The 16,448-nt window shown below is 37.1% G+C and overlaps 1 protein-coding gene across 1 annotated transcript in view; it reads right to left on the reverse strand.

Moving 5' to 3' along the window:
* The window catches only part of BIRC6 (baculoviral IAP repeat containing 6), a 186,372-nt gene that overhangs the window by 86,530 nt on the left and 83,394 nt on the right, over positions 1 to 16,448 (reverse strand). The window contains 9 exon segments of the mRNA XM_075089263.1: positions 138 to 394; positions 2,613 to 2,892; positions 3,509 to 3,709; positions 5,617 to 5,811; positions 5,996 to 6,092; positions 6,644 to 6,819; positions 9,827 to 10,389; positions 12,240 to 12,367; positions 13,378 to 13,511. Of these exon segments, the coding sequence (XP_074945364.1) occupies positions 138 to 394; positions 2,613 to 2,892; positions 3,509 to 3,709; positions 5,617 to 5,811; positions 5,996 to 6,092; positions 6,644 to 6,819; positions 9,827 to 10,389; positions 12,240 to 12,367; positions 13,378 to 13,511 (2,031 nt within the window).

A 16,448-nucleotide genomic window follows, 5' to 3' on the forward strand; every position in this document is an offset into this window, starting at 1 on the left:
TAGAAGGTAACAAAGCACAATGGCAAGTTCTGGCAACCCAAATCCAGAATCAGAAAGTCATATGCAAATATAGTATATATTTGTATATTTATACAATGTTTTTAAGCAACAACTGAAAAGAAAAACATTGCACTCACCTGCTGGATCACTCCCTGATGCTGAGCAGTTTCTTAGAAGAATGTCAATCAATTTTAGGCCTATTCTGGTGGACTGAAGCCCAATTTTTACAAGCACAGCCTCAATGTTTGGAGAATGCATACCACAGTAAGGTGACATTAGTAGAGCAGCACATGTCTGTAACAGATTAGCAGTGGGTGCTGCAGCACTAGCCATCATTCCTTCTAAATCACTTATGTGAGTGAGGCAGTGGTGTAATAATCTTAACCATCCAATACTGAAAAGGAAAACATGAAAATGAGGTAATGTATCATTTTCTTATTATTTTATTTTTCATCTATAACATAACTACCCGTATTAGATACTAGGACAAGTACTGCAGAAAACTGCTGTAACATAATCAGACATCATCTAAGAAAAGCAAATTAAAATGACTCAATTTAACACCATAATGTAATATACATTAGTAATGCTGTTGTAATCACTGGTTTAATATTGTAAGAAAGGCAGGGTTTATGGGTAGGACGAGTCAAGAGTCTGCAAGTTTTATTACTAAAGTTTCTCAAGATTTTGTGATCCACATGTATATTTCTTCCCCTAGGGTCAACCAACTGGGGAGAGCGGAAGGTGTTTATGTGGGGGGAATGTAAGGAGTGTGGGTATGTTGATTTGGGATTTTTTGTTATTGTTAATTTGGTTTTTTTAAAAATAATAATAATTATTATTATATTTTTAATAAAAGGAGACAGCCTAAACATAAATATGTGAAACATGAAAGAGCACACTGCCTCACTTAGGCACTGGATTAATATTTAAGATGAAGATTCTGAAAGTGTGGTTGCCATTAAAATACACACCTGTACAGATTCCCTGACTTTACGAACTTTTAGGGTCATACACATCTACAATATATTACACTGAACCTTAGCGAACCTGATTTTAAAAGCACAGAGAAAGAGTGCAGAAATTTAAAAATGTGTTAGCCACTGCATTTCCCCACATCTCTCATTCTTTAACAATACCATTCAGTACTCCTTTTAATAATAATTCTTGAAAAGTAAACCTACTGTAATCAAACCAACTTGGAAACACATTAGCTAGACTTTATTTATAAAAAAATATACCAAAATGCTGTTTAAACGAGCATTATGAACAAGATGGCAATCTAAGCTTCATGTTAAACAAGCAGCATCCTTTTACTGACAAGTTCTAAACTAAAAGGTTAACTTATTTTCACAGCTAACCTTATTTCCCACGGTTCAAAAAAAGGCAAACAATTTAAAGTTTATACTTTTATTTTAGGAATAATGTATTCCTAAATATTTATAATTTTAGAAAAGGGCAAGTTTTCTGTTATGTCTAAAACAGTTATATTCAAATGCACTGAATATATCACATTACTACGATTACTTTATTGACACACTTATAAAACTAAGCTGAAAGCCACAATAAAACATGTCAAGACATGAAGAATGTCCACTCGCCTTCTTTCTTTAGATACTGATTATTTTTGTGTGACTACAAGATAATATTTTCTGAAGTACAATAGTATAACTTGGCTATGAAAACTTGCTTCACTGCTATTCAAGATCAAAGATCCATTTCAGTTATACAGCTTTTATCAAATACACACTCAACAGTATTCATATTCTCTAAATTTACTTACTCTCTCAAAATTTTTCCCAGCAAAAGAAGGTTTTTAAAGCTTTCCCACTCTCTTTTTTTCAAATTTATAAACATTAAGGTTCAAAGATGAAACATTTCAAAGTAACAATTTTTTACAATTTAGTAAGCTAAATTTCAGAACCAGGGATCTCAAAAATTCACCCATTAAATTCAAAGTTGGAAAGTCGTAACTTTTTCTTTTTAAATGCTAAAGGGGTTATTTATTTTTATTTTAAAATTCAGTACAAAAGTCAAGACACCACCTAACCAAATAGAAGCTTTTGAAAAGAAATCTTGCTGATAAGCCAGAATCACAGCAACATTCACTTCCTATTTCCCAAGGATATGGCTTCCACAAAACATCCGATTGTCCTATTTCTATTCCTGTTCCAATACTTACGTAACTCTGTTGAGTTCAGTAGGGATAAGAAATACGTTGCTACTTCAGGTTTTTTGACTACTGCCTAGCCATTAAAAAAATACAGAATGCAACTCTGAAAGCTATCCTATCCTTTGTATTTTTTCACCATTGCAGAGATGAAACATACCCTTTTACATATGCAGATTAAGCATGCTACCCAAAAAAGTGAGTACTGCTCATATTTGCCTCCTGGGACGGGGGGGATGAGGTAGGGGCAGGGGAGGGAAGGCAGGTTGTCCAAGATATTTGAAGTAGATTCTGCAGAAGTTGAAATTCAACTACAAAACCAGGTATTCATGAATACAGTTTGCTACTGAAAGGTCTGACTCAGAGTGGAAAACATCATTAAAAGAGACAAAAGCACGAACTGGCACAAACATGACTCTGGCCATTAATACTAGAAGCTTACCTTGTTTTAGAGACCTGATCCTCAGAGGGAAGGAATGGATTATTGACGGTTGCAGACGAGGTGTTTCCGAAGGCCGTGAGGCCTAGGAGTTTGATCTGAGAGAGGCCGAGTGTACTGGCATCCCGAGGACGATGGAGACGGAGGCAGACAGCTGAGGCAACTTCAGCTTTTACCAGCTGGATTTTTATATATGTGAGACCACTTGTGATAACAGGAGTTGACAAAGGTAACATATTGACCCCATCTGCGCTTATTTCAACAGATACTGATGAAGGGCAAGCTACAGAGTAAGATAAGAAGGTTTAATACTATTTAAAAATCTGTACTGGTTTGAATGTTAAGTGTTAAACATCGACCCCTGTTAAAGATACATAACAAGATGATTGAAATAATCGCAGGCACGCTACTACAGAACTACAGCTGAGGTATTTGATCTGTGCGATAGTATATGTTAAAATGCATAAGCATTTTGATACATGGTGTATACAGTTTATTTCAAGAACTTATGATGAAGAGAAGTCCTATCAGTGTAAATGCCACGTTTCCCTGGCAGGGCTATGACAGTAACAGCTGAAAATCTCATGCTTTATTTGAACGACCATACAAACCCATTTTGCCTGGAGATCCCTGACCAATATCATATTCTCACTAGGGGAAGTTTTCAGAAGTCTGGCAAGTTATTTGGCATATTTAAAGTTAACACCACAAAAAACTGAGCTAGAAGAAATCAAGCAGAGGCAGGGCCTTCCATTCTCAAGGAAAGCAGAATCAGCAAGGTTTTCAACTTATTACAGTTATTCTTCAAACAACCTGCAGCTTTAGTTCCTCTTTGTACAATTTCTAAATCCTCCCCTTCAAATTTTCAAACTGGCATCCATGTCAGTGAATCTACTTACTTGCCAGAGAGGCCAGGTGAGGCTGGATGTGGATCTCCTTGAGCAGCACGGCTGCAGGAAGGTGAATTGTGAGGTCGCACCAAGCTTCCTCAGGTAAAAATATGTATGACCATGCTGCAGACCGAGCTCGTCTGTGAGGAGGAGTAGCCTGTAACAGCACTTCAGCAGGCTGGGCGGTGGGACTGCTTGAGGTGATGGAACCTTCAAAACCAGCAACATTAATATTGATTATTAATATTTATTAATAAAACAGATTAATTTACAACCTGAACTGTGGAATCCACTTCCCCCCCGTCTCACCTGTTTCAGTTTATTGATAACATCCCATGTGTAATAATGACAACTGCTGAAATATATTTCTTTTACACTTAGACTGTTTTACAACAGGCAGTTTACATATCCACATATATATGCACGTGCCTGAAAATTTGCTAGGGGACGCTTGCTACCAAAATCCTTAACTTTCTATCAAGAGTTCATTACAAAACCAAACCAACCAAAAGGTGCAGGTTGAACAGTATGATTAGAACTTGAACTCAGTTAATTCATAGTTAACATAATGAAGGTTTTAAGATTTAAATATTATATTGGTAACAAAGTAATTTATAACAAAATCTGCAAACCTTTTCCTTTAAAGGGGTTTGTTTCACATGAAAACCTTTTTTTAAAAAAGACACCAGAAGCAAAAAAAAAACCTGACCACAGCAGCTCTTCTTTTTCTAACCTTAGCATGAGTTAAGAATGAAGTAGGAAGGTCTAGGCTATGATCTTATTTAGCAAGTAGCATGGCACAACAAGACCAGATTTGTGCTGTTCAAACTAGAGGTACTTAGGGTGTTTTACTTTAAAGTAGCTCTAGCCTGGCCCCATGACTGAATGCCTAGTAGCAGCTGGAGGCGTATTCTTGAATGTATTTTGATAGGTTTTCGTCCCAAATGAATTGAGTTCATCTCTGAACAGTACGTGATGAGAATCATAGTGTAGTAAGTGAGGACAGCCAGAAGGTTAATTTCAAAAGCACACTCCCAAAAGTAAAATATTAAGATAGATACACTCATCGCAGAACATCAAGAACTGTGGCACTCTGCAAGCTGGGAGATAAGGCATGCAAGAACCCACCACCATATATGCTTAGGATTTTTACTACTTAAAGTAATCAAGTACAAACATTTGCAGGATTCTTAGATTTACCTTTAAGGAATTTGTGAAGAGCAAGGTAAAAGACATCTAATGGACCTCTATTCTCCCAAATAAACACTCTTTTTTTTTTTTTTTAAAAAGATTTCATTAATTTTTTTACACTCTTAAATTTTAATGACAAGACTGAATGGATTGGTTTCTTGTCCGAAAACTTCTCCAGAAATTTTAAGTTATCCTTTCCTTTTCACTTTCTGACAGTGAGACACACTGTATGAATACATTCATGGGCTGTGCTAAGCTACTGGCCAGCAACAAAAACATTAAGACACTGGTAGTGAAAAGGAGCTTTTGATATTGATATTAGAGTACACCTACATCTTAAAACACATGCATTTTAGTTAAGTGGCAGCCATTGTACTGATACCACAACAGCATTGCAATTTTAACAAACATTCCTGCAGGCAACATTGGAGCAACCAGGTGCAGGTGTGACAGTGAAAGCAGCATCAGCAATATCAGCCCTATATCCAGCTTCTGCTGCTCTGTTTGACCTAGCTCGGGCTCATTCTCTGTCATCGAACTTTGCTGTACTTCTGTAACAGCTCCATCAAATCTGATATGCCTCAGGTGAAATCAGTGAGTCTCAGTGTGTCTATGGCAGATGGTGGCTTGGAACTGGCTATGCCCTGATCTAGGGGAGGAGGAAGGGGCCCACCTTGACACATGACCACATCAGATACAGATCACTCCCTTTTCTTCTTTACCCTATCCACACAAGGTCTCGTTACCTGTGGAGAAGTGGTTAACCTCCTCCCCCAACATCATCTTGAAACAGCAGCAACCCTTCTGTTTAGAATATTTAATAGTATTGCAACATTTGACACTATCACAATATTTTTTTGTTAAGAACTTGATAAAGATTCAAATGACCAGTGGATATTAATGTAACAGAAACATGTATTACTTACCCAAAGGTGCAAAATTGTGAATTCCTTCTGCATTGTCAGGCTCAGAAGCTAGTACTCTAGCTTTCAAACTGCTGTCTGCTGCTTTGGTGGGACCAGAATCAAGAAATTTCATAATAGTCGAAACCATACTTCTTGCTGTGTTAACAATAGCTCTTGTGCTCGTTACCATGTTGTTACAAATAAGCTGAACACCACCTGTGCATAATGCGGGCCAGGAGGGAAAACAACACTGTTCAGAAGCATGCAATAGATTCTAAGCAAGCAAAGGCCTATTTAGTAAATTTGTTCCTCCAGACACATATCTGTATTCCTTCTTTAAGCATCAAAATATCTACAATCAAACTTTTACTTGACACAGCTGAAGACAAGACATTCTTACCCATATCATGGAAAGCTTTCAGTGCCTCACTTGTATCCAGCACTCGTAAAATGAACCAGAGCAGTGGCTCAGATAACTGACAAGTGGCAAGAGAACCCTAGAAGAAAAAGTTAAGAAATATACAGTTGCATGCAAAATTAACATGACAGAAATGTGCATTAGACTCCCCGTTTAGTAGGCAAAAATCCCAGAGAGGAAATGCCACCATAGTTGACCTCTCTACCACAAAACAGCAATGTCATGCTCCATATGGTGCACTACTACATAGGAGAGTCTTTGTGATAAGGAAAAGATGGAACTACCAGGAGTAAGCAGATGAAGGGAAATAAGGATACTGAGCATTTAAAATACCACTTAATATAAACACAATAAATGTTTGCCATCTGAATACAGCATTCAATCCATCCTCAAGCCTTTAGCCAGGAACTTTTATGAGAATGTCAAAATGTCACTGCAGAAACTTGCTCTCTCCCGCTACCATGGCAAGGGAGGGAGGCTTCCTAACTTGAGCACCAAAGTGAAGTGAGGTTGGAAAAACATTAACATTTCTTTTACAAAGCACTAGTTCACTTTTCTGAACTTATACTAAGTTACAATATCATCTAACCTATAATTCCCTTGAAGCACAGCAGACCTAAGGGAACTTACTTGTCTTCCCATGTACCCACAGGCCATGTAGGTAAGAATTGGCTGAAGCATCACTTGCACTGTTGTTGCTTTTTTACTAAGTGTTGTCAGGATAGTGAACAACCCATCTCCAACTGATATTGCATCCAAGCCACCATGAAAGTTTTCATGTTTAGTGAGATGTAAGCCACTTGCCCCTTAGTGAAAACAAACAGTTCAAAGGTCAGAAGCTGAGACCTAACAAAACATTACAGAAGAGAACTCAAGGAGATTTAACATTCTTTTCAGTTAAATGTTCACATGGATTTTAGAAACTGCCAATGGGCCACTTTTCAGGATCATATAAACTATCAGTGTTCCCAGATACATGCCACCTTCTTTACAGTATGAATAGGAAGACCTGATCCAGTAAGTCAGGGAATTTAAATCCAACTTTAGATAAGACCATACAACTGACTTTAATTAGTGAAGGAAGGATAAGAACTACAAGGATTGGAATAATTCCTAGCTAGAAGCAACTAACAACTATTTAAGATTTTTTTCAGATAATAATAGAAGTGCACTTGTGCAGCCAAAAAAACCCCAAACCATTTAACATACATATTTCTATCAGAAATACCTCTCCCAGAATTGTCCTCCTCAGTATGGCAACTCAGGATTTATTCATGAGGATTTTCTGGATATCAGTATTCAGCAATATTGATTACCCATTGCTGAAGTTATGGATGCAAAGCAAAAGAAAAGTCTTTCTGAGCAAGAGATTACCTCTGTAAATACAACTGCCTTACAACGCATATGACACCAGTCTGGAAGAGCTTTTAAAAGTGGTTTTAGATTTGAGTGGGGTGAATGGATGGAATAATCCTGCTCCATTTAGAGAAACTGGAGTTACACTGACAAATAAAAATAATAAATAACATGTTCAAGTGATCTTTGGAACATGCCTTAGAGAAACATTCTGGCAGGAAAATTGACAGCTGTAGTACTTTAATCACCTTCAAGCTACCAGGAAAGAAAATACTGATAAGCACTGGATGCATGGAGATAGACAGAAAATCCTGAAGACTTGGCCTTTGCATAGTCTAGAAAAGTTAAATGGAATGAATGATGAAGCTGAAGCTAAGGTAGGTATGCTGTAAAGACTTTGAGGCAAGGAGAATCTAGTACAGGAGGGGACTACTGTTACTTATATGATTTTCATTGTCTGTCAATGACAAAGCATAAAAACCTAATAAAATAAATAGACAAAAAAAGGGTCATAAAAGAAAATCCAACAAATGTTTTAACTTCATGCAACAAGTGAATTACTCAAGGCCAACCTGGTTCCTGACCAGCTGGCTTGCCAGGTGCAGTAAATTAACATTAGCATAAATTTTGACATCAGAGCCACTACTTATCAGTACACATCTGCAGACATCATTGTGTTTATTTTTCCTGGGTAGCCGGTATGCTGCACTAGCGATTACACATTTACTACTGTATGCCGATAACTGATTTTTGGATCACATATAACCTTGGCTGCAGTCTTGGAGAAATATTTTCTTCACAGAAATTGTCTGGAGAGAGCTTAATGCAGCTCTTCATGAAGGAACTAAAACCACAAATAGCTGTGTTATATCTTCCCAAAATATACATACAAATTAGTTTCAATAACCTATATTAGAAGACCTTGGGAGAAACAATCCACTGAAGGGATCGGCTGGCCCAGTGTCCTGAATTCAATGAAAAACATTTTGAAACAACACTATCTTTCCAAATTGCCTTTTTAAAAATGCAAAACAACTGCTGGACAGAAATTGGTGGTTTAGAAAGACATCAATGTTGAGAAGAATTTTTGAACTTCACCCCAAAGAAACACATATTGAGCAGTAGCCACCATTCCCAGAACAAACTACTTTCAGTGTTCATAGCATATTTGCAATGTGGCACCAACTATGCAGAGTAAAGGAGAAGACATTCTGGAATTAATTTCAGGAAGGTTCCAGCAGTGCAATCGAGGCTCGTCAAATCCTGCCTGCTGTTTAATTTGACTACTGGAGGTTACTGCTTTTTCCTCAATTGCTTTTATGCCAAAATGAACCACTGGTTTAACGTGCATGTGCTCTCATCCAAAAAGTATACTGTTTTCTGATAACAGCATTGGTTAATGGTTTCACATCTGCTTTACATCTAGCACAGAAAAGGCCAGAGGTACTTTCCTGGCAACAAGAAAATCACTATAAAGAGAACAAAATTTTGCAACTATTGCACCTGAAATGGAGTACAAGCTTTTGGCCTATCCTCCTGCAAAATGTTTTTCCAGTTTTACACATGCAGTAATATTGATGATATTTCAGTCATTCATTTAATTTGTGCAAATAAACTCTATGCTATCATCACAGCTCACAAGTCACAAAGATAATCTCTCTGAGAACATGCACTTTAGGTATATGTCTGACAAAGAGCAACTTTACTGTTCAAAGTATCATCAGCTTCCTCACTTGTTCATATCGGGAAGATCCCACCCACAAATACATGACTGGAACTCCCAGAACATGACATTAATGAGATTTCTGGTAAAACAGAGTAATAGAAAAGTTGATGTGATCTGTGCAAGGGCCACAACTGTAAGTTGTCTTTTCCAGAAATGATAAAAAAAGGAACATAATGCAATACATAGAGAAGAACTGAGATAACATTTATAGTACAAACTGAAGACTAATCCTAATCCATGCATAGAAGATGGGCACAGATTGAAATACAGGAAATTCCATTTAAACACAAGAAAAAGGCTTTTCTACTTTAAGAATGATTGAACATTGTAAAAAGTTGCCCAGAGCAGTTGTGGAGTTTCTGCCCTTGGGGAACTGAAAACCCAGCCGGACGAGGTACTGAGCAACCTGCTTTCTGAGGCAGCCTCTGAGTTGACCCTGCTTTGTACAGGGAGGTTGGACCAGACAATCTCCAGAAGCCATTTTCAACATTGACTTTTCCGAGATTCAGCAAATTCAAATGCCGAATGCATTCCTGTGTGGTTTTATTACTGTCTCCCACCAATTGTAGGTTTTTTTCCACATACCTGTCCATCATGTCACTCCTTACCAGTCTCTTTTCATCATTTCTGTGACATATTCTTTCATGTATACACCCAATTTATGAGTTCATAGAACTTTTAAGTGTTTTACCACCCCAAAAGATCTTCTATTTTATTTACAGAATACCTACCAATAATCATTGCCATAGCACTGCTGTTACACTGGCCAAGTGCAGACAAAATCTGGCTCATAATTTGTTGGTTGGCTAACACCAAGTCTGCCACATATGCAGCTGATCCTTGAATATTAGGGTTGCTTCCGTTGCCATCTTTGCCTCCTGAAACCTTTTCTTCATCAGACACACTGTCTGTAGTACTGCTTGCTACTGGAACACGGGCACTATATTCTCGGTTACTGGAAAGCGGCAGTTGAACTAAAATGTTGACCAGCTTTAACAAATCAAACATAAGTTGATCCCTTGTCATTTCTCCACAAACTGCTTTGGCATCACCTGGACGGATAATATTGGCAAAAAGCCCTCCAAAACACGCTCGAGCACCCACAGAGCTGTCTGAGCCACTGCGAGACATCACTTTGTCTGAACATGTAATGTAATGATGCACAAGGAAGGTTACAGACTCAATTACTGCAGAAATAGTGCTAACTGATACAACTTCAAAATTCTGTTCCAGAGTAAATTCCAAGAGTTTCACTTGTGCATCCAAGGGTCCCTGGCCCGTCTGGAAAGCACCCCTGAAAGAAAAAGAGAAAAAAAAAAAGATATTTCATTGTTCGATATTAACAAGGTAAAGAGGTTTGCTTGATTGGTTGGTTTTTTGCTTGATTTTTAAGAATCAAAAAGCAGAGCAAACTTTCAATAAATAAAAATCCACACTTTTTCAGAAATGCATGTTGAAACACAATCTGAGCTTTCACATGGCACTCATAACATTTTAATATACTGGTCATTACACAGCCTGTAGAATCTGCTCATGCTATCACCTTTCTGATACCACTAAGGATTAAAGTTTCCTTTGAAAAAATCTAGGAGCCATTTTTTTTTAATCATTCTGTTAATTATGTAGGTAAAGGCTTGGAATATAGTCCTCTTCAGTTTTGAGTGTAAAGTTTTGTATGCTTGCAGGGAAACTTCATGGGAAGAAGTCATCTGATACTTTAGTATCATTAGGGTTATTTGTTTTCTAACAGGAAATCATTATGGGTTTTTCTTCCCACAGATTTGTGTGTGTGTTTGTTTTGGTTTGTTCCGCCCCCCGCCCCGATGTAGAAAGAAGAATGGTCAGGTTTTAGCTAACTACACATAAGACGGTACTCCAACTGTCACAGGTCGGTGTTTATAGGTTATTTGCTTGAAGAATGTCCTTTAGGGATAAGTTTATGCTCCCATTTGTTTTTACACTTATAGTGGGGGTCTACAAAATGAATCTTTTAAATCAGTATAAAATAAAACTGGTGCTAATTCTTGATGTGTGAGTTACTGATTTTTGATGTATTCTTTATCTTTTGACACTGATTCATCTTAATATAATTTCTTAAATTAAATACAGACGACAGTTTATAGAAATAGTCCTGGAGAAAATATTTGGTACTTAATTAGTTCTAACAGTAAAATACTGCTTTTCCCCAAAATCAGTCTTATGCTTTGATCAGACATGGCATACTTAAATAATTACCTGAGGTTTTAAAGAAATAACCACCTAAACTCTTTTCTGCTGCTTTGCTTCCATTTTATGACATTTCAGTCCCACCTTTGGTTTGTCTCAAAAAAAAAAAAATCTAACACATTTCAAAAACTATCCTTTCAGTGGTATCACCAGCCTCTTTCAAATAAATTATGGCATGCAGACACACATTCCAAGATTCACTATGAATTAATGATTTTACTGTATTATGTCACTTCCTGGATAAGTGATTGATCATCAGTGTAACCTGGTAAACACCACCCATCCATTTTAAGTTACTAAGGTAAAATCTCTTAAAGAAGGCCGAAACTGTTTCCTGTATGATTAAACAATAGATAACACCAAAGTGCCACCTGCTGGGAAGCCAGAAACTGAGGAAGCTCATGCCTACGTATATGAAGCCTTTGTCTGGGGATGAGCAGAATATCAACACCAGAAATAAATGATAATGCCTAATGTACTTCAGACCAATTGCCACATTTCCGGTGTACTGCTGTATACACAACGGTCTTGTGCCCATCTACCTAGCCTGGAAGAAGCAGAGCTGTAAAAGACAGGCCATAAGCTCTTATCCCTCCCCTGGCCAGCAGCACTTCTTCTCTACACTAGCGGGGAGACAAGACATCAATAGGCCCTAGAAGGAGAGTGGGGCAGTCCAACCAATTGTTTAGTGCTTCTGTTCACTGTCCCTCACAGACAGCTGTGTATGGATTCCAGTCACATTTTTCCACATGCCAGAAGCAGCCCAGCTGCAGCTGGTAGCACGCAGCAAGAGCAAAGATCTCGTCCATTTAAAACCTGACAGTATGACAAGGTGGGACATACGCCTGTCATGTGTGATACACACACAGATTTTAAAGACACGAGGGTATGAAAGGAAAAAAAATAGTTAAGATTTACCTTTCTGTTGAAAGTATATGTATTAATTTCAATAAAAATTCACTGAACATCTGAGGACAAGTTGAAGAAAGGTGCACTTGTAATCGAGTAAGAAATTCTTGCATAGCTTGTGTCGCTGTTGGCCCAACCTAGAAGGAAAGGCATTTTAATAACTATTATATAAAACTGATATGTCTTCAGGAAGATTAAGTTGTATCTAACAAAAAACATTTTCTACCAACAGAAAAGCATTATTTAGCTTAACTTGCTTACTGAAAAAATTTACAGGGTTTTCACAAGAGAACTATCCTGTATCAATTTGTATTAGGTGTTTTTCTATTACTAACCATGAGGAAAAAGCAAGTCAGTCAGTTCTTTGCCTAAGACTCATTTTGCAGCTTGAGACTATCTTTTAAGCAATGCAAACTATGCTTCACACACAATACATTTCTGTACTAATCTGAATGCTTTTTCACAAAGTACATATTGACATATAAGTGCTTTAAATTAATGGCACTGCACAATGTTTAACTTCTGGGAAATGCTGTATATTTTCTGGAAAAATTTCTGGAAAATACTGGAAATACCAGGTGTTTTCTGCCTCCTAAACTAAGTGTTTCTGAGACTCCTGTCAAATATTACATCCTAAGTTACTTCGGGTTTTTTTTGTCACTATTCACAGGTATTTCAAAGACTGCAAAAAGCGAAACAACATGAGTTGAAATTAGCAGAAACAGTAAACACCACATGAATTCAGAAAGCAGGCGGAAAATAAGCATAGTTTTAAATTCTGGAACTGTTAGATATTTAAACTTAATCTTCATTGGCATTTTTATCCCAACCCAACAATTTTTCAGGAAATTAACTGTATTACTTTTTTCATGCCTGCAACTAAGAAATCCTAACATTGAACACATTCATTGACATACTGCACAGTATTCTCTCCCTGTGGCAAGTCTCCAGATAGTTGTAAAAACATACAATCACTACTCAGAGCGTAGTGCCAACATGAACTTCCCTATAGTTGCCCATCAGGACCAACTAAGACTGTAACCAAAAAAAGAAACGAGCCAAGGGTATAATACATTATGAATAACACATTAATGTCAAGTGTATTAAAATCCTATTACGAAGGGTTTTTCTCTTAATTGCTAGTTACCTGTGGACTGTGTTGATTTGTTCCATGAGGATTAGTGCCGGAAAGAAATTTCACTAACACATGAATGAGGTTTGGATCTGACACCAACAATTGGGCAGTACTTTCCTGAGCTCCAATGGCACTGCTTGGACCAGCTTTAAAATAAAGACATGAAAATTAAATCCGTAATCTTAAGCATGAAGTGTAAATCAAACATTTATACTGTATATCCGTTATGCTTAACTCATGATGTGTAAATATTCTCAGCAAGATCAGTTACCAAAAGCTGCTTCCTCAGGACTACAATTCTGAGTGTAGAGTTTTCCATTAAGTACAGATATAACCACCCAACTGTTCCATCAGTGTTCCAAGCTTGCTAAGACAATATTCCTGGAAGTAGAGCTTCATTTTACAGAAGAAATACATTCAGACATTTTGATTTTTCTTCTCTTTGCTAGTCCAACACCTTTATAAGGCTTAAGTGCATTTGTTAGTTTGTGACACAAAGACCAGGTGTTCTATTACCCTGTAAATAATCGAGATATTTTTGCCCTTTGCACATTCAGAGACTTCTCATTGACTGAAACTGTAGGGAGCTTAACAGGTAAGAACTTTAAGGACCAGAAGAAGAATTAGAATACACCCTTCAATGATCAAACAAATAAGCTTTATTAAACATGAAGTCTTACTGATTCAGTAGTGGTATATCAAATCAATTCACAACACAACTTCAGAAATGCATAGCTACCTACTGAATAAAAATACATATTCTTATAATACTACACCTATCTAAATGAAGTTACATGTTATTACATGCTGAAGACGTAATCTCTTTCAGACCATCTCATCACACACAAAAGATTAAACCAAGCGGAAATGATACTCTGGTATGAGAGTTCGGCTGGCATCCCTTTGCATCCAAGATAAGATTCTTAATTAGGGAGGCCACTAAAAGAACCAAATCCTGAACTTCTTACTGGTCATTCTGTTTATCAGTGACTTCATCATTCACAATAATTTCCTTAAACTAAGGAAAATTAAAGTAAAGATCCCAACCAGGAGGGAAACGTCTCAATCAAAAACAGAATTAAACCCTGACTGCTCCCATCTCAGTTGAAAAGTTTTCAGTGCAATGAAATTAAAATAGTACTGGAAAGACACTTGCTATAAGAAGAAATCCTTATGGGAAGATGGAAGGAGAAGATAATTCACTGTACATTTTCCCCTTATCAAATGCCATTTTATTCTCAAACTATAAAGAGATTTCTTGCTTTAGATGAATGCAGAAAACTGATGCTGAAAGTATTTCTTGAACAGCTGTACAACCATTTTGCACTGATTTATCAACATTAGTAGTGGAAAAAGCCTATATGGCTACGACTGATGGCGTGGCAATAGCCAGTGTTGAATAAAAGCAAGAAAGCATCCAACGGCATTCCAGTTCCATTGTATTGTAGGCAATAAGCCTTCTCTAATTTACATTTGATAGTGCAAAAGATAAAAAAGCTAGGCCTTGCCTGGGTGGAGGACAAGTCTGTAAAAAGTAAGCACACAATTTCACAGGTTCTCTGAAATAAAAACTGTTTCAGAACAAGAGAGAAGCATTCCACTGCAGGGCATGCCTTGGAAACACCAGTCTGGGTGAACTGATCAAGTTTCTTTGCCCCTGCTGAATCTGCACCCCTGAACATTTACTTAAGTAAAACATATCATATGCTGATTTTCCCTATAAGAAAACTCCATAGTTTTTCTACTGTTTCATGATAGGGTTGATGCTGTAAAACAATAAATACATCTTAATTACTTCCTACGTTATTTTATTTTTATATTTTCCACTTAACAGCTGAAAATATCACTACAAGATAAAACCCCACTTTCTTCTACATTATATTTGTAGTCTGACATGTTTTGTTTGCATTCTAACTAGGATTTCAGGATGCATCTACATTATCTCCTCTGCCAGGTAGTCTTTATCCTCAAAGCACTGCTCTCAAACAGTATTTCTGGTGACAACAATGGCAGATAAGCTAAAAGGCATATGAAGAAAGCACAAATAGTTCTTGCTAAAGGAACAGATGAGTAAATGCATTATGAGAATAATTTGACAGATGACAGCTGTTTACTTTAGAGCAACTGTAGCTCTGAGAAATTATTCTTAGCCAGGTGTCCCTGTAGATTTGCTTCTACCTAGCTTTCTTTACATGACATTAAATGGTTCTAGATGTCACCCATCAAATTATAAGAATATCTTGCACTCCTCAGATAAGAGTTTCTGAATCACAGAAATCACAGAGCATTGAGGTCTCATTCTGAAGACATTTATCAGCACATAATGGCATAATGATCTGCCTTAGCGAGTGGGTGCTCATCAAATCCCAACACAGGACAGTTCCCAAAGAGAATCTGCCCTATACTCAGGTGGGAAAAAAACCCTAACCAAAAAGATTTGATTACTACTGGAAAGATCTGGAGTTTTGGAAAAATAATTAAGAAACAGCTTTGAAAATAACATCAGGATGAGATCTCTAGAACCAACTAATTTCTCAGGACAAGATCTTCTAATTCATTGATCTCTTGAAGAAATGGTGATGAAAACTTTAATCTTCAGAGTACAATAGTTCAGAAGTCAGAAATGGGTTCAAAGAGACTACCTGTAAAATGCAAATAAGGCAAGATCCTGATCTAGAATGATGGAAAAATATGAAAAAGCAATGCCCTTTCCCCTTCCCCTTTTCTTCCCCTTTCATTTCCTTTCCTTTCTCCTTTTTAAATGAAAGACTGAGGGAAACAGAATATCTGAATGTGAACATACGTATCAAGTAACATTAATGAATTTCAACTGAATAAAGCAAACTCTAGAAAGAGGTTCTCCAAGAAGGCTTGGAGATGCAATAGTTTAGAGAAATAGCAATAGTGGGATTTTCTCAGTGCTAAAATGCCCACCTGCCAAGAAGTTAGTGAATCATCTATGAACAACTACACCTATAAGTTGTTTTCAGTTTCTGAAACAGCAAATAATATTATCTAATGAGAATTATGTCAAGAAGAGGTGCCTTCTTGCTTATTTAAAAGGCATATTGCATCTAAAGAGG

This window comes from Phalacrocorax aristotelis, chromosome 3 (genome assembly GCF_949628215.1).
Source record: "Phalacrocorax aristotelis chromosome 3, bGulAri2.1, whole genome shotgun sequence".
In the NCBI taxonomy this organism is placed as follows: Eukaryota; Metazoa; Chordata; class Aves; order Suliformes; family Phalacrocoracidae; genus Phalacrocorax; species Phalacrocorax aristotelis.